The following is an 18,258-nucleotide window of genomic DNA, read 5'->3' on the forward strand; positions in this document are numbered from 1 at the left end:
GCTCGCAAGAAGGATCCCGAAAGCAAGGGTTAGCGCGCCCTCTGCTGGACAACGAAAGACTCCGCCTGCTCTGCTCCCCCGTCCCCCAAGTCGCCCGGGGGAGGTGAAGTAAGGCGGGGCGCGGAGCGGGGGACAGCACTGCAGAAGAGGAGGGTGAGCTGCTGCACCCGAACATTTCCAGCGCACCCTACACACATGTCCTTAATCCCTAGCCTGACTCTGGAAGAGCTTAGGTGAGACCCATTTTCCTGAGTGACTACTTGCTTCCTACTTGTTACTGAGTTTCTTACTCGTTGTTATCTTTTCTTTTTTAAAGAGGAGAAGCGACTCAGAGAACAGGGGCAAAGAAGGCTGGGCAGTGTAGAGAAAGAAAAGGCGCGAGAGGAGGAGAGTGCCCGGGTGACCGCGAGGCCCCTGAAGAATGGCTGAAGAACAGATCCATCTACATGGGGCTGGGAGGGAAGGTCGCGTCACCGCCCAGCCGCGGACTCAGCTGAGGGAGACCTTAGCCAGCCCCTGCCACTCCGCGGGCTCTGTTTCTTCGCCTGTGAAACGGGGGCGATGACTCCCCTCCCCGCCGCGACTGCTCATCACCAGGTCCGAGCCCAGCTGCCGCCGCCGGGGTAAGGGCCTTGGCCAGCGCCGGGCGGCGCACGAGGCCCTGCGGGACCGCGGCTGCCGAGACCGTTCCCGCCGCGCGCCTGGGCTCCAGGGCCAGGGGCCCGAGGTCCCTCTGGGCCTCCGTCTCCTTTCCAAGGAGGCCTCCCTTCTCTGAGCCTGTAGTAGATGATGATAATAACGTTTCCCTGGAGGATCCTGCTTTGTTAATAGTCACAGATGACAAAGCACTTGCCTTTCCCCAGCCCTCTCATATCCCTTCCCTGTACAAAATCTGGGAGGTGGCTTGATCCCTATCCCCGCTCTGCAGTTGACAAAACTCAAGCCCGGAGCAGAGTCACCTGCCTGAGCTCACCCTGAGAACCAGACCTGGACACGACCCGATAACTCAGCCCTTTCCTGCCCCTCAGCCATCGCTCAGCCAGGGCCCCCGAGCTCCCTCCAGGACCTCCTCTGCCAACTGTCAAGTGCACCTGGACTCTGAGTGCTGGCGACGGTGGGTGTGGGGAAGGAGAAACCCCTGTTGGAAAAAGGGACTGTGGGAGGGACGACCAGTTAGAGGGGCAGCTGTGAGCACAGGTGTGGGGTTAGGGAACAAGGGCAGCCCTGCTGCTGGGAGGGGAGAAGGTGATGACCGCCAACAGGAAATCCCCAAGCCCAGCAAGTCAGGAAGCCCAGCCAAAGCCTTTTATCCTGCATCGGCGATTTAACCCCATGTAAACGCCAAGTGAACGTCCTCTTGAAGAGACCGATGGTCCTCTCCTCATTTTCCTGTAATCCTGTAAAGGAATCTGATTTCTTCCATCAGCCTGTCCCCAGGACTAAAACGCCTCATTAGTATTATTCTTAGGAAGGCATCTTCCTAGATCAGGCTGCAAGGAAATGCAGGAAGTGGCTATCTGTCACTCACACCCTGGAGGGGCACTAATTCCCAGAGCCTGTTGTGAGTTTTGGGGTGGGTGGGGAGCAGCTCATTGAAAGCAGAGCTGGGTGGTGCATAGCGTGTGAATGTGAAGGGGATGGAGGAACCCAAGGAGGCCAGGCCTGGAGACAGCACCAATCCTGGGAGGTACCATTAGTATTCCCATTTTACAGAGGAGGAAACCGAGGTAAGGCAGGTAACCTGATCATGACCACGCTGCCCCGCAGCAGAGGAGCCAGAATCCAAACCCGGGCAGCCTGCCTTGCCACCAGAGCTGCACTCTTCACCCTCAAGCTGCAGTTAAGCAGTATCACGCTGTGGCTAGGCCCACGGCCTCTGGGTTCACATCCCATTAGCTCTGCCATCTCTAGCTGTGTGACCTTGGGCAAGTTACTTCTCTGTGTCCCAGGGTCCTCTGTAAAGTGGGGATAGTAGTAGCTGCCTCATGGGGTTCCCTTCAATGAGTTAATAGCTGTAACATGTTTAGAATGGTGCTATGCACAGAGTCACCAGCCAGTAAATATGGGCCATTATTCCTGAACCCTGGATAGGCACATGTCCTTGAAGAGTGTAGAATTCTTCAGGATTCTGAAATGCCAGCCTGTGGGATCCGGGAATCCTCCAACAGCATTCTAACGGCTCTCGGCTGCAGAACTGTATCCTGTTTCCCAGAGCTGGAAGGTATGAGGCTGCCTGTCCACCCAGCTCAGCCCCACAGTAGGCAAATGAGGTGATGTCAAAGCCTTGGCTGGGGCCCAGCCCCCATAACTTCCCACTCTCCCTCCCCTGGGTGCTCCCTCACTCAGATTCAAACACACACACTCCAGGCTAGCCGGGCCCAGAGGGAAGGTGAGAGGGCGAGGAGTAAAGGTGGCTGGGTTGGTATGTGGGTCTGTTGAAGGGAGCCGCCTCCAGCGCTGTTGAACTGGTGGGCCCAGGGACTGGAGCTGGATGGAAAGGGATCTTGCTCTCCCTTGAAGCCTCGAGTTGCAGCGGTTTCAGTGTCTTCTCTCCCTGTGTGAGCCTGTCTGGGTGTTTAGGCTGTACTACAGCCGCCTCCTCCTCCAGGGGTGTGCAGGCCAGGGCCTGGCCAGGCAGCATGGCTGATGAGAAGACCTTCCGGATCGGCTTCATTGTGCTGGGGCTTTTCCTGCTGGCCCTCGGTACATTCCTCATGAGCCATGATCGGCCCCAGGTCTACGGCACATTTTATGCCATGGGCAGCATCATGGTGATTGGGGGCATCATCTGGAGCATGTGCCAATGCTACCCCAAGGTAGGTGGTAGTGGGGCTGGGTGGGGCCAGGTCAGCTGGGGCCAGGAGGGCTGAACACCGTGCCTCTCCCTTAGCCTAAGGGTTGGTCAGAATGTCCCTGGATTTGGAGCCCTGAACCAGAAGCTATGATGTAGACACAGTAAACACAGCACACCATTCACGTGCTTGAAACAAAAGCTAATGAGTGCTGACCTCCTGCCAGGCACTCCCGCATTCAGGGTGCAGTTCAGCCCTCATCCTAAGCCTTTTGGTGCCTTCTGTAGTTCCACCTTCTGAGCCCTTCTGAGGTCCAGAAGGAGAGGCTGCACAGCTAACGAGCAAGGTTTGGAGCTCAGATGCATGTGACTTACACGTCACCCTTCACCTTGGGTCTTCTACCTCTGGGTCCCAGAGCGGCTGAGAGCTCCAGGGCAGGGCAGGTCTAACCTTGGTGGCATGCACTGGGCAGTATCCTTTAGAGTCTTCATGCATTCCCAGCCTTATGTGTAATTTAGTGATGGGAAGAGCACTGGTTTGGGAGTCCTGGGTTCTAGTTCAAGTCCTGTTCCAAACTCTCTATGACCTTTGTCTTTCTGAGCCTCATTTTCATCTGAAATTGGGACCCCCGCCCCTCTTTTGCACAGAGCTTCACAGGGTCATTATAAAGATCAGAGAAGAGGTGAGATATAGGAATATTTTGTAAACTGTAAGGTGTTATATATAGATGAAGGGCTACCACTGTGACCGATATTGATCCGCCCAACAGCTCTGTGGAATGGAAATGCCAGGAGTTGTGAATCTTCAATGCCTAGAGAGGCTGAGTGACTTCCAAGGTCACACAGCTGGTCAGGTACAGACCCAGGGAGAAAAGATGGGAAATAGGGACTCTAACTTGGACTCTGTCTCTAACAGCCTGGGAGACTTTGCTCAAGCCCCTTTCCTTTCTGCGCCTCAGTTTCCTCATTTGTACACTGTGTGAGTTAGGAGGAGGGGGTCGGGAAGGGGGTATATCTGGGGGCCCTGCTGGACCTAATAGTTAGGGATCCAGGTCCAGGCAACCCTCAGCAACCCCTGCACCTCCTCTCCTCCCACCTGGGTGGCTGTGCTCAGGGTTTCAGGGAAGGAGGGGGATGGCTCCCCAGGGACCTGGGCAGGCTCTCCCCAGCCCTGCCCCCTCCACGGGCCAGCCCTGAGCTGTCGTTCTGTTCAGAGCTGGAGCGGTCTGGGCTGGTTTGTAGTCATTTAGCAGGCAGTTTACAGTCAACTTGCCTCTGTCTGTGCCATTCCCTGAGCAGAGGTCACTGGGAGAAGTCCTTGGGCCCAAAGCCACCCATGTCACCACTGCCATCATAATCCTCCCAGTGAGGAGGCTGGACCCTGGGGGACAGCAGAGGAAAGGCAGGGGTGTGGAGGGAGCATCCTTCCTGTCCCCCTCTTAAACAGAGCTGGCTCTGGGGTGGTGGGCAGGCTGATGGGAGTGACAGTAGAGGGGAGAGGAGGGGAGGAGGGAATATTGCTGGTATTAATGAGTAACTGTTGATAGATTCATGGGTTCACGTGCTGTGGAGGCAGCATGGTGGGCTGGAAATGGCACATGTTGTGGTGACCTCCAGGCCCAGATTCAAATCCCTGCTCCTTCATGTCCCACTTCTGTGACCTTGGCAGAAGGAGTCCCTCCCCACTAGCTCTGAGCCTTGTATGGCCAATTGGGAGAACAGTGGGATCCTGTGTGTGTGTGTGTGTGTGTGTGTGTTGTGTGTGTGTGTTGGGGGAGACCTGGCATCACTGCTGACATGGAACATATGTAAAGGCATTGTTCTCAGGATTGAGGGTTGGTATGTGTTGCACTGGGCAGGCCTCTGCAGGAGTGCAGGTGTGTGTGAGCGTGTGTTGGGGGAGACCTGGCATCACTCCTGACATGGAACATATGTAAAGGCATTGTTCTCAGGATTGAGGGTTGGTATGTGTTGCACTGGGCAGGCCTCTGCAGGAGTGCAGGTGTGTGTGAGCATGTATTTCAGAGATGCAGGCTGGTAGAACCAGCACAAATGGACTCCAATAAGGGAAGGGAGGAAAGCACCTTATAAACCAGGGAGACACTCTAGAGGCAAAGCTCCCTGGATCCTGTGTGGTCTCATTGGTGCCTGGGTCAACACTGCCTGCAGTGCTCTTGCCTGTCCTCCCCTCAGCCTCCTCCCACTGGCTCTCTGTGCCAGACCCATGGAAAGTTTGGATAAATGGGGAGATATAAGTACAAGGGAATAGAATTAGCTAATTAGGATACAGGGGTGAGGGGTAGCCAATACCAACATGCATTAAGCTGTCCATGTCTTTTAGGGGCTAGAGGTCTAGTGGGAGAGACTATTTGCCTCCTGATGGGGAGGAAATAGGCTTCACAGGGAAGGTGAGCTGGGCTTTGTAGATGCGATAAGAGTTCACCAGGCAGAGAAGATGGGGAAAGACATTCCAGGCAGAAGAGCAGCATGATCAAAGCAATATGGTGAAAGAATAAGGCAAGTGCGCCATTGTGGCTATAAGAGGCAGAGGGGAGGAAGGAAAAAGTGGTGGGGGAGTGGGGCTCAGCTCTTCAGGGCCTGGGATGCCATGGCAAGGAATTTGGAGCTTGTCCTTTAGTTAATGGGACGTGACCCGCTTTGCAGTTTGAGAAAGACATCCGGAAGAAGGAAGGCCTGGGGGCAGCCATACCAGTGCAGAGGCTTCTTTTCTGGTCTTGGTGAGAGCTGACAGTCGTCTGGGATAATGGAGAATTTAAACCCAAAGCTGTAGGAACTAAGGTGACATTTACAGTTCACTACACTTAGAATACCCGCTGTGGCTAGGCATAGCACCAGCACTTCCACCCAGGTTATCTTATTGAATTTCTAAAGTAGACCTGGTCAGATTTGGTGGTCAGCTAGGCCTCAGGCATGAGAGAGGAGAGGGGATCAGGGCAAATCAGGGCAGTTGGAGGTGCTGAACCCATTAGTGAAGATGCGGGGGGAGGGCTGTGAGCAGGGAAAGGAGTGGCAGAGAGAGCAGGGCCTCTGCCCACGCATCCACCCTTCCTCACTCCTGCCTGCTGTGCTGTAGCCCAGGACCAGGTTCCTGACTGGTAGCCTCCCTTCCTCCGGAGATTGCTCAGTTTTCTGTCTATACACAAATCTGACAGTGTACTCTCCTGCTGAGAGTCCTTCAGGACTCCCCATTGCTCCTGGAGAAAGGCTAAGCTTCTTAGTTTGGTGTTCTGACGGTCTCCATGGTCTGATATCCCCTCCCCAGCTTCAACTCTGCCTGTCTCTCCTCATTAAAAAACTTGTATTTTAAGATGCTCCATCCTCTCCTTCTCTAAGCTTTTCCTAGGGGTGGTGATGATGATATGATGGTGATAATGAGAGTGTGGTGGGGATGGTGAGGGTGAGAATGGTGATGGTGATAATGATGATGATGATGTTAGTGATGGTGCTGGTAAGAATGATTATGGTAAAGATGGTGATTATGAGATGGTGTTGGTGAGGATGGTGATGGTGAGAATGGTGACGATGATGATGATGATAATGATAATGATGGTGAGGATGGTGATGGTCAAAATGTTGATGCTGAGAATGGTAATGGTGATAGTGGTGATGATGACAGTGATGATGATGGTGAGGATGGTGATGGTGAGAATGGTAATGGTGATAGTGATGATGATGACAATGACAGTGATGATGGTGGTGAGGATGGTGATGGTGAGAATGGTGATGATGTTGATAATGATGATGATGGTGATTATGAGATGGTGATGGTGAGGATGGTGATGATGATAATGACGATGATGGTGATTATGAGATGGTGATGGTGAGGATGATGATGATAATGATGATGGTGATTAGGAGATGGTGATGGTGAGGATGGTGATGGTGAGAATGGTAATGGTGATAATGATGATGATGACAAGACAGTGATGATGATGGTGAGGATGGTGATGATGATAATGATGATGATGGTGATTAGGAGATGGTGATGGTGAGGATGGCGATGGTGAGAATGGTAATGATGATGATAATGATGATGACGGTAAGAACGGTGATGGTGATAGTGATGATGACGGTGAGAACGGTGATGGTGATAGTGATGATGACGGTGAGAACGGTGATGGTGATAGTGATGATGACGGTGAGAATGGTGATGGTGATAACGGTGATGATGATGATAATAGTGATGATGCTGGTGAGGATGGTGATGGTGAAGATGGTGATGATGAGAATGGTGATAGAATGGTGATGGTAATGACAATGTTGATGGTAATGAAGATGTCAATGATGGTGATGTGATGATGATGATGGTAATGGTCATGATGGTGATAGTGATGATGGTAGTGGTGATGATGGTGATGGTGATGATGATAATTTTAGTGGCGTTAATGGGTATGGTGATGATTGATGGTAATAAGGATGAGGATAATGGTGGTGGTGATGATGGTGCTGACTGGGCCATGAGGTAACGAGGCAGAGGAAGAGGCAGCTTCTAGGAAGTACAGTACCAGCTGGGAAGTACAAGGCATCCTTAGTGGGGGTGGAAGATGCCCAGGCCCCTGCCTTATTTCTTTTCTTTTCTTTTCTTTAAGAGACAGGAGCTCAGTCTGTCACCTAGGCTGGAGTGCAGAGGCACAATCATAGCTCACTGCAGCCTCGAACTCCTGGGATCAACCAATCCTCCTGCCTCAGTCTCCCAAGTAGCTGGGATGACGGGCGCACACCACCACACCTGGCTAAGTTTGTTATTTAATTTATTTTTTTAGAGACAGGGTCTTGCTTCATTGCCCAGGCTCTCTGTTTTATTTCTAGACATCTAGAGGAAGCGCACTCCTCATAGGAGTACAAAGGCCCCCTCCATCCGTCATTCCCTTCTCCCCATCAGAATGGAGCTTTCCTAGTGCAGACAAGTGTCTTCTACTCACTTCGATCTATGGGAAGGGGGATAGGGAAGTGCTATTTATGAATCGGGTATAATACAGTGGGGTCTCAACAAATATTTGTTGGAAAAATTTTCAACTGAGGAGAGCAAGACTCAGAGAAATCAGACAACTGAATCATCAATAGCATCAAGTTATGATTTACTGCCTAGTTACTATGTGCTGGGGACCATGCTGAGGGATTCCCTACATATGATCTCATGAAATTTTCACAGCAACCTCAGGAGGTCAGCATAACTAGCCCCATTTTAAAAACTCCTGATAAAATACGTGTAACATAAAACTTAGTGTCTTAAACATGTTTAAGTGTACAGTACAGCTAAGTATTCACACTGCCGTCCAACCTATTTCCAGAATGCTTTTCATCTTGTAAAGCTAAAACTCTATACCCATTAAATAACAATTCCCCATTACCCCACTCTCTAGCCCCTGGCAACCATCATTCTTCTTTCTGGCTCTATGGATTTGACTGTTCCAGGTGCCTCAAGAAAGTAGAATCATACAGTATTTGTCTTTCTGCTCAGCATAATGTCTCGAGGTTCAGTGATGTTGTAACATGTGTCAGAAGTTCCATCCTTAAGGCTGAATAGTATTTCATTGTATGGATTGACTATATTTTGTTTATCTATTCATTCATCAGTGGATACTTAGGTTGCATCTACCTCTTGGCTCTTGTGATTAGTGCTGCTCTGAACATGGCTGTGCAAGTATCTCTTTGAGGGTAGCCCCATTATACAGAGGAGCACAGAGAGACTGGGAAGAGAGATGACCTGCCTAGGGCCCACAGTGAGGACCTGGCAGAGGAGGGATCCTCACCTCCTCTCCCAGAGCCCACAGGCACAGCTCCTCTCCCTCACCCACTGCCTCCTTCATGATCTGCCTCCCACTGAATCACACAGTGCCAATCTAGGGCTGGACTTGCAGAGACCTCTTGATTCCTGAAAGTTCAGGGACAGGGGCTGGCAGGCATAACTTCTCTGTCACCCACTGCAGCCCATGTGGCAAAAAACACATGACAATGACTTGCTTTCCACTCATTCACCAAATATGGATGAAGCACCTACTGTGTGCCAGACGTGTGCTGGGCACTGGACAAAGACCCCTGGGAAATGACAAGATGTGAGCTCCTCGATGACAGGGTTCTCTTTCACTCCCTGCCACTCCTAGTGCCTGTGACAGTGCCTGCACACAACAGGTACTCAATAAATGTTTGTTGAATGAATGCAGAACCAGGGAGGGAGGAGGAGCACACAGGTCCATCCTCCCACTGGTGTTGTGCCCCAAGTAGGCCCCTCTCCTGTCAAGCAGGGAGGCCTCCATGTTGCAGCCCATCTCCCAGAGTGCATGGAGAGGTTTGCTGATTCCCTGAGGGGACAGTAGCCTCCCACCCTGGTCAGCCTCACAGAGGCTGTCTCTCCTTTGCTTGCAGATCACCTTCGTCCCTGCTGACTCTGACTTCCAAGGCATCCTCTCCCCAAAGGCCATGGGCCTGCTGGAGAATGGGCTTGCTGCCGAGATGAAGAGGTAGGTGCCAGGCCCTCTGGGGAGGGGAGCAGTAAGCCCCATAGGCCAGTCTCCCCTGACCGAGGAGACTGAGAGAGAGGGCAGGAAGGCTGTTTGCCTTCTCACTTACGGAGAATGTATTACTAGAAATTATGGACTGTTTTCAACTCTCAATTCTGTGAGTCAGGCATTATTTTTCCCATTGTATAGATGAGGAGACTGAGGCCCAGGGACTTTGTCTTGTCAGGGACAAGACGGAGCATTATGGTGAATACAAGATCTCCATGAAGCAAATCATATAGTGAAATAAATGTACTGTGAGAAACAGTGAAATGGAGTCACAGGAGTAACTGCTTCTACTAGTGACAAACAAGAGGCGTGGTGATGGCCAAGGCACAGCCTCAGGGCTCTGCTGCCTACTCGCTGCATGACTTCTGGCAAGCTGCTGACCTCTCTTTGCCTCGTCTGTAAAATGGGGATACTAATAGTACCTATCTCCTAGGGCTTTAGGGAGGGTTAAGTGAGATAATATATGCAGAGTGCTAAGAACAGAACCTGACACACACTAGGTCTTCTATGAGTATGAGTGTTTGTCATCATTAGTGCCTTCTGTGTGCCAGAAACTGAGTTAGGCACTGTGCACCCATCATCTCCATCAGTCCTCATGGAAACCCTGTGAGGTGGGAGTGTTAGGCCCTTTATACAGATGGGAAGATTGAGGCTCAGAGAAGTGTAGTCACAAGCCCCAAACCTCATGGAGAGTTAGTGATGGAAGCGGGGACTGCTCGCAACAGTGATGGAAGCTGGGCCTGCACTCAGCAGTGGTGGAGGTGGGGCCTGAATTCAGGCCTGATCTGGCCACAAACTGCTTCCCTCCCTGAAGGTTTTGAGCCCTGGCTCCCAAGGCATAGCCAAGAATGCTCCAGCCCTGGAGAGGCGGTGGGACCAGCAGCCCCGTGGGCTGTGACTCTGTGCTCAGGAGGCCGGGCTTCAAGCCCAGGGTCTGTTGGCTGGGTCAGGGGTGATCTCTGCTTTGCTTGGGGAAGAGGTTGATAATGGCATTTCCTGCCCCTGGCACACAAGGTGAATAATGGTCTCAGTGGGAATGAAGAGGATAGACCCCGTGGGTATGGAGGCCAGCCCCAGCTCTGTCGCAGGGCCAGTTACTTAGGGTGGGCTCCTGTGATACCGCAGGGGCTCTGGCCACCCTGAGTTCTGAGCTATTCCCAGTCACTTCCCGGCTGTGTGACCCTAGGCAAGGGGCCTAGTCTCTGAACCTTACTTTCCAGAGGGACTGTAGCACAGTCATAGAGAACATGATGTCTGGAGCTCCAGTGCCATCACCTAGGGTCCATGTCGCCTGGGTACAATGAGAGACTCTGTGCCTTGGTTTCCTCATAGTATCTCTTGTAATTATGGTAAGGGCTAGATGAGCCAACTAACAGAGCCTGGCGGGAAAGAGCGCTGCATTGCTGTAGACTGCCTTTGCTGGGTGTGTCCTCATCTGTAAACCGAGAATGAGAATTTCTGCCTCAAGGCATTGTGGAGAATAATGTTTGGAATCGTGGGTTGATAAGCATTCAGCCTTTACCCACCATCTGGGACCTAGCAAACTCAGTGTTAACTGGTTTTCATTTTGCAGTTGCATCTTGTGGTTAACTTTGGAGGCATCACATGAAAAGAACACTGGATAGAGAGTCAGACTTGGGGTCAGGCCAGAGCTTTGTCACTTAATTTACTCACCTGGCTGGGTCTCATCCATGAAACGGGTGCAATAACATCCCCCAAAGGCTTCTTGTGAGATGAGGGAAGACCACATACCCAAAGCAAACAGGGCCAGGGAGAACACTGATGTTTGCTGAGTGACCCTTTGCCACCTGCCTATTCTCTCTCCCACTCCAGCCCCAGTCCCCAGCCGTCCTATGTAAGGCTGTGGGAGGAAGCCGCCTATGACCAGAGCCTGCCTGACTTCAGCCACATCCAGATGAAAGTCATGAGCTACAGTGAGGACCCCCGCTCCTTACTGGCCCCTGACACGGGGCAACCGAAGCTGGGAACCAGTGATGGAGGAGAAGGTGGCCCTGACAACGTTCAGGCCTGGATGGAGGTCGCCGTGGTCATCCCCAGGGGCTCAGACAAGAGTGAAGGGGAAAGACAGCTAACTCAGAACTGGCCTGGGTGAGTGCTCAGAGGGCAGGAGCGGGGCTTCTGCCCAGTTCAAGGGTTAAAAAGGAGAGGAGTAGGGGGCCACCGAGGGGTGGGTGGGGACACTGGAAGGAAGGAGAGGGCAGTGGAGGGTGTGGGACACCCTGAGATGTGGAAGGTGTGGCGGACAAATGAGTATGGGCTTGGGAGTCAGGCCTCGGTTCAAATCCCAGCTCCTGTGCTATGTAGCTGTGGTAAGTTCCTTACTTTCCCTAGCCTCAGTTTCCCCACACAGGAATGATTATTCCTACTACCCAGGAATGTTGAGGGTTGGGACAGTGCATTTAAGTGCCTGGCATACAGTAGGCCCTTGCCGTCTCTGAATGCTTGTGTCTGTTTGCTTGTCGTGAGTAGCAGGGGGCCAGGAGTCAGAGGACCCGAGTTCACATTTGGGTCTGCCACTGAACTGCTCTGTTACCTTGGGCAAGGCACTGCCCACTCCACTCCCATCCCTGTCTGTTTGTGAACTGAGCTCCTTGTTCATCCGTGTATTTATTCATTCCATCCACATGACTGAGCACCAACTTCATTGGAATCTACCCCTGAGGAGCTCTGAGTCCAATGGGGGAGGCAAAGACAGAGGGGGACACCCCAGTGTAACTGGGTCTATGACAACAGAGAGCCCTGAATCATTGGAGAAGTAGATGAGTGACCTGGTTCAGACAATAACATAATAATAGCCCTATTTCTTGAGCACTTTCTATGTGCCAGGCACCGTGCAAAGTGCCTTGCACATATTATCTGCTGTAAACCTGACAAAGAACTACAGGAGTGAATTCTGTTATTGGGAGGAAACTGAGGCCCGGGAAGGTGGATTAACCTACCCTAGGTTTTGTAGCTCGTGGCTGGAATGTGGACCCAGGCACTCTGACTCAGAGATACCCTTGCCCTTGTGGTTTTTGCCCCTGCAGCCCTCCGGCCTGTCCCCAGGGCCCTGCCCCCTTGGCTTCCTTCCAAGATGACCTGGACATGGGCTCCAGTGAAGACAGCAGCCCCAACGCATCTCAACATGATGGGGAGGAAGCTCGTTCCCCACGACAGAAACCTCGGGGCTGCAGGTGCCTGCTGGACCGCTTCCAAGACTTTGCCCTGATCGATGCCCCAACATTGGAGGATGAGCCCCAAGAGGGGCAGCAGTGGGAAACAGCCCTGCCCAACAACTGGCAGTGGTACCCAAGGACAAAGGTGGAGGAGAAGGAGGCTTCAGACACAGGTGGGGGGGAACCTGAGAAGGAAGAGGAAGACCTGTACTATGGGCTGCCAGACGGCCCCGGGGACCCCCTCCCGGACAAGGAACTGGGTTTTGAGCCTGACACCCAGGGCTGAAGTGGTTGTGCTCTGTAGCTTCTAGTCTAGAACTGCTGCTAACCCCTGTGTGACATCACAGGGCCTCAGTTTCCCTATCTGCAAAATGGGATGATATGGAGGTTCAATGAGATGGTGGCATTTTGAGAATGGTAAAGAAATGCACAGGGAGGGGATGGTGACTATCAATGGACCATTGTTTTTCCAATAGTTAGTTGCCTTCCGCCAACCTTTGAAGGCAAAATATGATTTGTTGAGGTTTGCAGCAGCTGAAGCCCTCAAAAACATTTTCCACCTCCCCCCAAAGCTGGCCTCTGACAGGGTCCTTCCTTAGTGCTCCCCCTGGGACCCTGATCCTTTGTGAAGGCCTCTCAGGGTTCCCATTCCTATCGTGTCTTGTAGTCCACCTGGTCAGTGGCATGATCCGTCTTTACACAGAGGGAGCCTTGTCTCCTCCTGGGTCACATTCCTCCTGCAGCTCCTACTGCTCCTTTGCCAGGACCCAAAACCTTCCATGACTGACCCCTGCCGACCTCATTCTCTCTGCTCCTCCGATTCCAAGCCTGGCCCCCCTGCCCATCTTGAGGCTCACACTCTTGCCTAAGCTGTTCTCCACCAGGAAGCCCTTCGCTCCCTTTTCAGCTTAGCAAATTCATGCTCATCCTTCAAACTCCTGCACAGATGACCCCCCTTGGAAAGGTTTTCCTGATGTCACTGCCTCCTGGAAACAGGCGGACTTGCTTCTCTGCACTGCCTTTGGGACCTGTACATTTATCAATGTGACATGGCTGCCTGCCTCCCGTTCAAGGGCAACATCTTGACTTTACTCACCTTGGGATCTCCTGTGCCCAGACGGGCCGTTGGCCTAGCCCAGAATCAGTGGTCATTGAGGGTGTACAGAACTCACCAGGACCCAGGAACCTGTTGTAGATAAAATCACTCTCCCCCACGTTCCCAACTTTTAGACTCACAGCCCTCTTACTCTCTGGCATTCAAACTTTTAGATAGCCTGTATGAATTCACAAAGCAGGCAAAAAACCCCCAGAGGAACAGCACCCCCACCCCTGCCTATGGAATACATTTGCTTTGACTTGGAATTGTAGGTGAAATTCAGCTTCCTGGCCCACTTCAGTTTGAAACAGTTGGCTGGCCAGGTGCAGTGGCTCGTGCCTGTAATCTGAGCACTTTGGGAGGCTGAGGTGGATGGATCACTTGAGGCCAGGAGTTGGAGACCAGCCTGGGCAACATAGGGAAACCCTATCTCTACTAAAAATACAAAAATTAGCTGGGCGTGGTGGTGTGCTCCTGTAGTCTCAGCTACTTGGGAGGGAGGCTGAGCTGGAGGACTGCTTAAGCACAGGAGATGGAGGTTGTAGTGAGCCAAGATCGCATGACTGCACTCCTGGGTGACAGTGAGACCCTGCCTCAAAACAGAACAACTGGAATCAAATGGCATTTAGTGAGCATCTACTGTATGCCAGATATTGAGCTGTGATCTCTAGGGGTAAAGAGACATGAACTACTGACGCTGTCCTTGCCTTCAGAGGGCTCACAATCTAGTGAGCTTGATTTCTCTGTTAGAGACAGAGCACAGAGCAGAAGCTGAGGTGGGAACAGAGAAGTAAAAAATGGACACAGCAGAGGCATCAGAGTGACAGGCTCCCAGCTGTTTGGGGCAGTTGAGCATGGTGGTAAATAGCTCAAGCTGTCTCTGCAGCCCCTGAAGACACCACTGTACCCTATTCAACCATCTCAGGGTGATGCTATTGTTACGCTGATCTCTGCAAAGCCTGCCTGTGCCCCAGCCTAGGATCCTGGCAGTTGCACAGAAAATGGCAGTAACACTACCTCAAACCAGGACCACGCCCTCAGAACCTGCACCCTGGGCCACCTGGGAGTCAGAGACCTTCACTTGGGCTCTGCCTCCGGGTTGAGGCTGGGGGTCCTGGCCTAGGGAAGGAGATGCCCCTGTGTGCTGGGTCACAAGGTCACGGACCAGGGAACACACTCCCTTTTCTTTCTGGGCCATTTCTCCCTCTGCAGTGAAGGATGCCACAGGGCACACCCTCTCTGCTGGCATGACACGGGACAGGACCCTCTCTGCTGGCATGACACGGGACAGGACCTCCTGCTCACAGCTGAGTCTTCGGATGAGGTGAGGGGTAGCACACTCCTGTGCTCTGTTGCCTAAGGCAGGGCAGCCTACAACCCACATCAGAAAGAGCGCCAGCACCAAGGGCTAAAATAACACCACTTTCAACACTTAAAGGGGTCATCTTCATTCACCTGCAAATTCTTTTCTTTAAAACCACCCATTCCCTCGGGGCAGGATACGTGAGGCCTCACGCCTGGCGAGCACCACAGGCACTCTTCGGGAAGTAAGCCCTCACTGCCGTGGCATGACCGTGGGGAGTTATGTGTGGTGCTAAATCTCAGGGGTGATCCCCACACCCCTGCACCACAACCGCAGGGGCTTTAGACTTAAACAAGAGCCTCTGGTTGCTGGGCCTGCCAGCAGGGGGATGCTAACCCTGTCCTGGAGTTAGCATTCAGTAGGGGGCTTGGGGTAGTGGAGTGAGATGGTGAGACTCAGGCTTGGTCTCCCTGGCTCTTGCTGCATCATGGGGAGACCACACATCTGATCTGCCCGGGGAAGGTCATGGTTGACACCGACTGTCTCTGCTCAAAAGGGAGGAGGCTCCCTTTTGCTCTCAAAGATATCTCGTTTGGATGATACAATGTGTTACCTTACCTACTCTGTGATCTTTGACAAGTCTGGTTGCCTCTGTAGCCCTCAGCTTTCTCACGTGCAAATGACAGATGAAGTGCGCATATCTTGGAATCTTGGAGGTGATGCGGGTATTTGATGGGACCTATCTTGTCAGTGTGCTGCAGCCAGAGACCACCTGGAGCACACCTGTGGTTAACAAGCTGGGTTTCTCCTTGCAGGAAGAGGGAATGAACACCACGGCGAGCCAGAGGGGGTCTCTGAAAGAGGCATTAGAAAGAACTTGTTCCTGGATTTGGGCCAGTGCTTGGTGGCTTGGCGAGGGTTTAAGAATCGGGCCTTTGCTCTGGACTGGCTGCTGTCAGGAGGCAGGGCTCTTTCTATGATGGGGCATCGTCTTCAACCTTCTCTAGGAGAAAATAAAATCATAAAACACTGTGCTTCACGCCCCTGGCCTTGCCAACTGGCAATCCCCTTTAAGAGCACCAGAGCCTCTGGGGGACCCCTTCTCCACCAGGAGAGGAGCAAGGTGCTGGTGAAGGTCCTGGAGAGAAGGATGGGGGAGGCTCTGAAAGGACCAGGAGGGGCCTTTTGGAGTGGCAAAGCCTGGGGTTCTAGCGTTCAGCCCCAGACTCCGGATACGTGTGCCAGGGTGAAAATTCCTGCTCTTGGTCACTCTCCTATCAGGTCAGAGGGACTCTGGGAATTTCCACTGTCTGGGGAGGGAAAGACCCTGGAGGGATTGGCCCCTTCCCTTAACTGGAAAGGGAGGGCAAGGAAAGGCAGGGGGTCTGGGGGCAGGGAACCTGGGCTCTGCTGACTGCTCGCCGTGACCTTGGGCACATCACAGCCCACCCTGGGCTCCTCTATTCTCTGGAAGATTGGGTGGGGATGGGAAAGGTTCCACTTCTGCTCCCAGTCCCTGTGTGCCAGGCACCATGCCAGGCCCCGCCACACCTATTACCCTATGTGGTCCGTGAAACAGCCCTGGGGGACCGATCTGTCGACCCCACATTGCAAATGTTTGTTCTAAATCCCAGACTCTAGAATCAGAAAGACCTTGTTTTGCCTTCAACCTCAGCCAGTTCCTTGCTGTGTGGCCTTGGACAAGTCACAGCCCATCTCTGAGCCTCAGTGTCCACATTTATGCAGTGGGGAGGATAATACCTCCCTCTTGGGCTTTTGTGGAGAAGAACTGGGTATAATGAGTATAATGCCTCAGGCATGTTGTAGGTGCTTAGACAGTGGTGGTCGTCTTCCCTTTCTGGGTCTCTTCTCTCATCTACGCAGCAAGGAGCCACTGTCCTGCCTATAAATAAAACAATAGGTGAGTGCATTCACCAGGAGGAGGATTCATGTAAAAGTTTCTTGCAAGGGGTAAAGAAAGTCTGTGTGCCTAGTGCTGAGAGGCAGGTGAGCCAACAGCAAGTGCAGGGACTAAAATGCCTCCTGTGGGGGCAGGAGGGGAGCAGCATGTTGAGTGAGGGGACAGCACCCCGGAAGCTTGGAGGAGGAGCAGGATTTCTTGTGCTGTCAGGCAGGTGTCAAACAGGGTTCCAGACATCTGCTGAGTGTCAGGAGCTTCCCATAAATCATTTCGTTGATTTTAATCTTTCCATCTGCCCTAAGAGATGGGCATTACCAGGGGGAAACTGGGATTCAAACATCGGTCCTCTGAGCCTGTGTTCTTTCCACGATGCCACCTGGTCCCCATGTCATAAGGCTGCACCTGCTGTGCTGTGCACACTGACTTCATTCCATCCTGGCAGCTTGCAAGGTTGGTGTATTGTCCCCATTTTATTTTTATTTACTTATTTATTTTGAGACGGAGTTTCGCTCTTGTTGCCCAGGCTAGAGTGCAGTGGTGCGATCTCAGCCCGCTGCAACCTTCGCCTCCCGGGCTCAAGCGATTCTCCTGCCTCAGTCTCCCAAGTAGCTAGGATTACAGGCGTCCGCTACCACACCCAGGTAACTTTGTATTTTTAGTAGAGATGAGGTTTCACCACTTTGGCCAGGCTGGTCTCATACTCCTAACCTTAGATGATCCACCCGCCTCGGCCTCCCAAAGTGCTGGGATTATAGGCGTGAGCCACTGCGCCCAGCTGTCCCCATTTTATAGGTGAGGAACCGAGGCTCAGAGAAGCTGAATAATTTGCCCATCCTTGCAGAGAAGAGCTAAATGGAGGAGAGGAGGTAGAGCTGCAGGGCCTTCTATTCCTGCTAGGAATCATCCAGTAGCCCCAGGCCATTCTGACCCTAGTGGGACAGGAGAAAAATCAGTATCAATAAGTCAGGCAGCAAGGTTCCACTGAACATCTCCCTGTGCCTTTCTCTGTGCTAGTGAGGAGGGAGACACACCCCTCCATGTCTTCCATGACTCCCTATTGCCCACAAAATAAAAGTCGGATTCCTCAGGCTGGCATTTGAGGCCCTTCATGATCTGGCTCCAACTGCCCCATCCAGCTGAATCATCTGCCAGGTGCTCCCGTGCAGCAGCCCCGGCATCCTCACCTTTCCAGCCACCCTGCCTTGGCTCATGCTGTTCCCTCCACCCAGGTGCCCTTCTCTGTCATCCCTCAAATGCTACCTGCTTCCTGGAGCCTGAATTAGCCCTGCTCTCCCTTCCCAGGGTGGAATCCATCTCCACTGCACCCTCTCCTCCGAATCCCTCCCAAACTGTGTGCCCGCTCTGTCCCCAGCACTTCTGAATGACTAGCTGTGTGAGTGCCAGTCTCTCCACCTGGACTGGAAGGTCATTCAAGGACAGG

General features: G+C 52.6%; 1 protein-coding gene across 1 annotated transcript; it reads left to right on the forward strand.

The window, feature by feature from the left end:
* Positions 1-2,354: 2,354 nt before the first annotated feature.
* BSND (barttin CLCNK type accessory subunit beta) lies at positions 2,355-12,947 on the forward strand. Its single transcript, XM_033225024.1, has 4 exons — positions 2,355-2,816; positions 9,179-9,273; positions 11,155-11,430; positions 12,369-12,947. Exons 1-4 carry the CDS (start codon positions 2,640-2,642, stop codon positions 12,781-12,783), a joined length of 963 nt encoding a protein of 320 aa, XP_033080915.1. The 5' UTR covers positions 2,355-2,639; the 3' UTR covers positions 12,784-12,947.
* The last annotated feature ends 5,311 nt before the right edge of the window (positions 12,948-18,258 follow it).

This window comes from Trachypithecus francoisi, unplaced genomic scaffold (genome assembly GCF_009764315.1).
Source record: "Trachypithecus francoisi isolate TF-2019V2 unplaced genomic scaffold, Tfra_2.0 Lachesis_group12, whole genome shotgun sequence".
NCBI lineage: Eukaryota > Metazoa > Chordata > Mammalia > Primates > Cercopithecidae > Trachypithecus > Trachypithecus francoisi.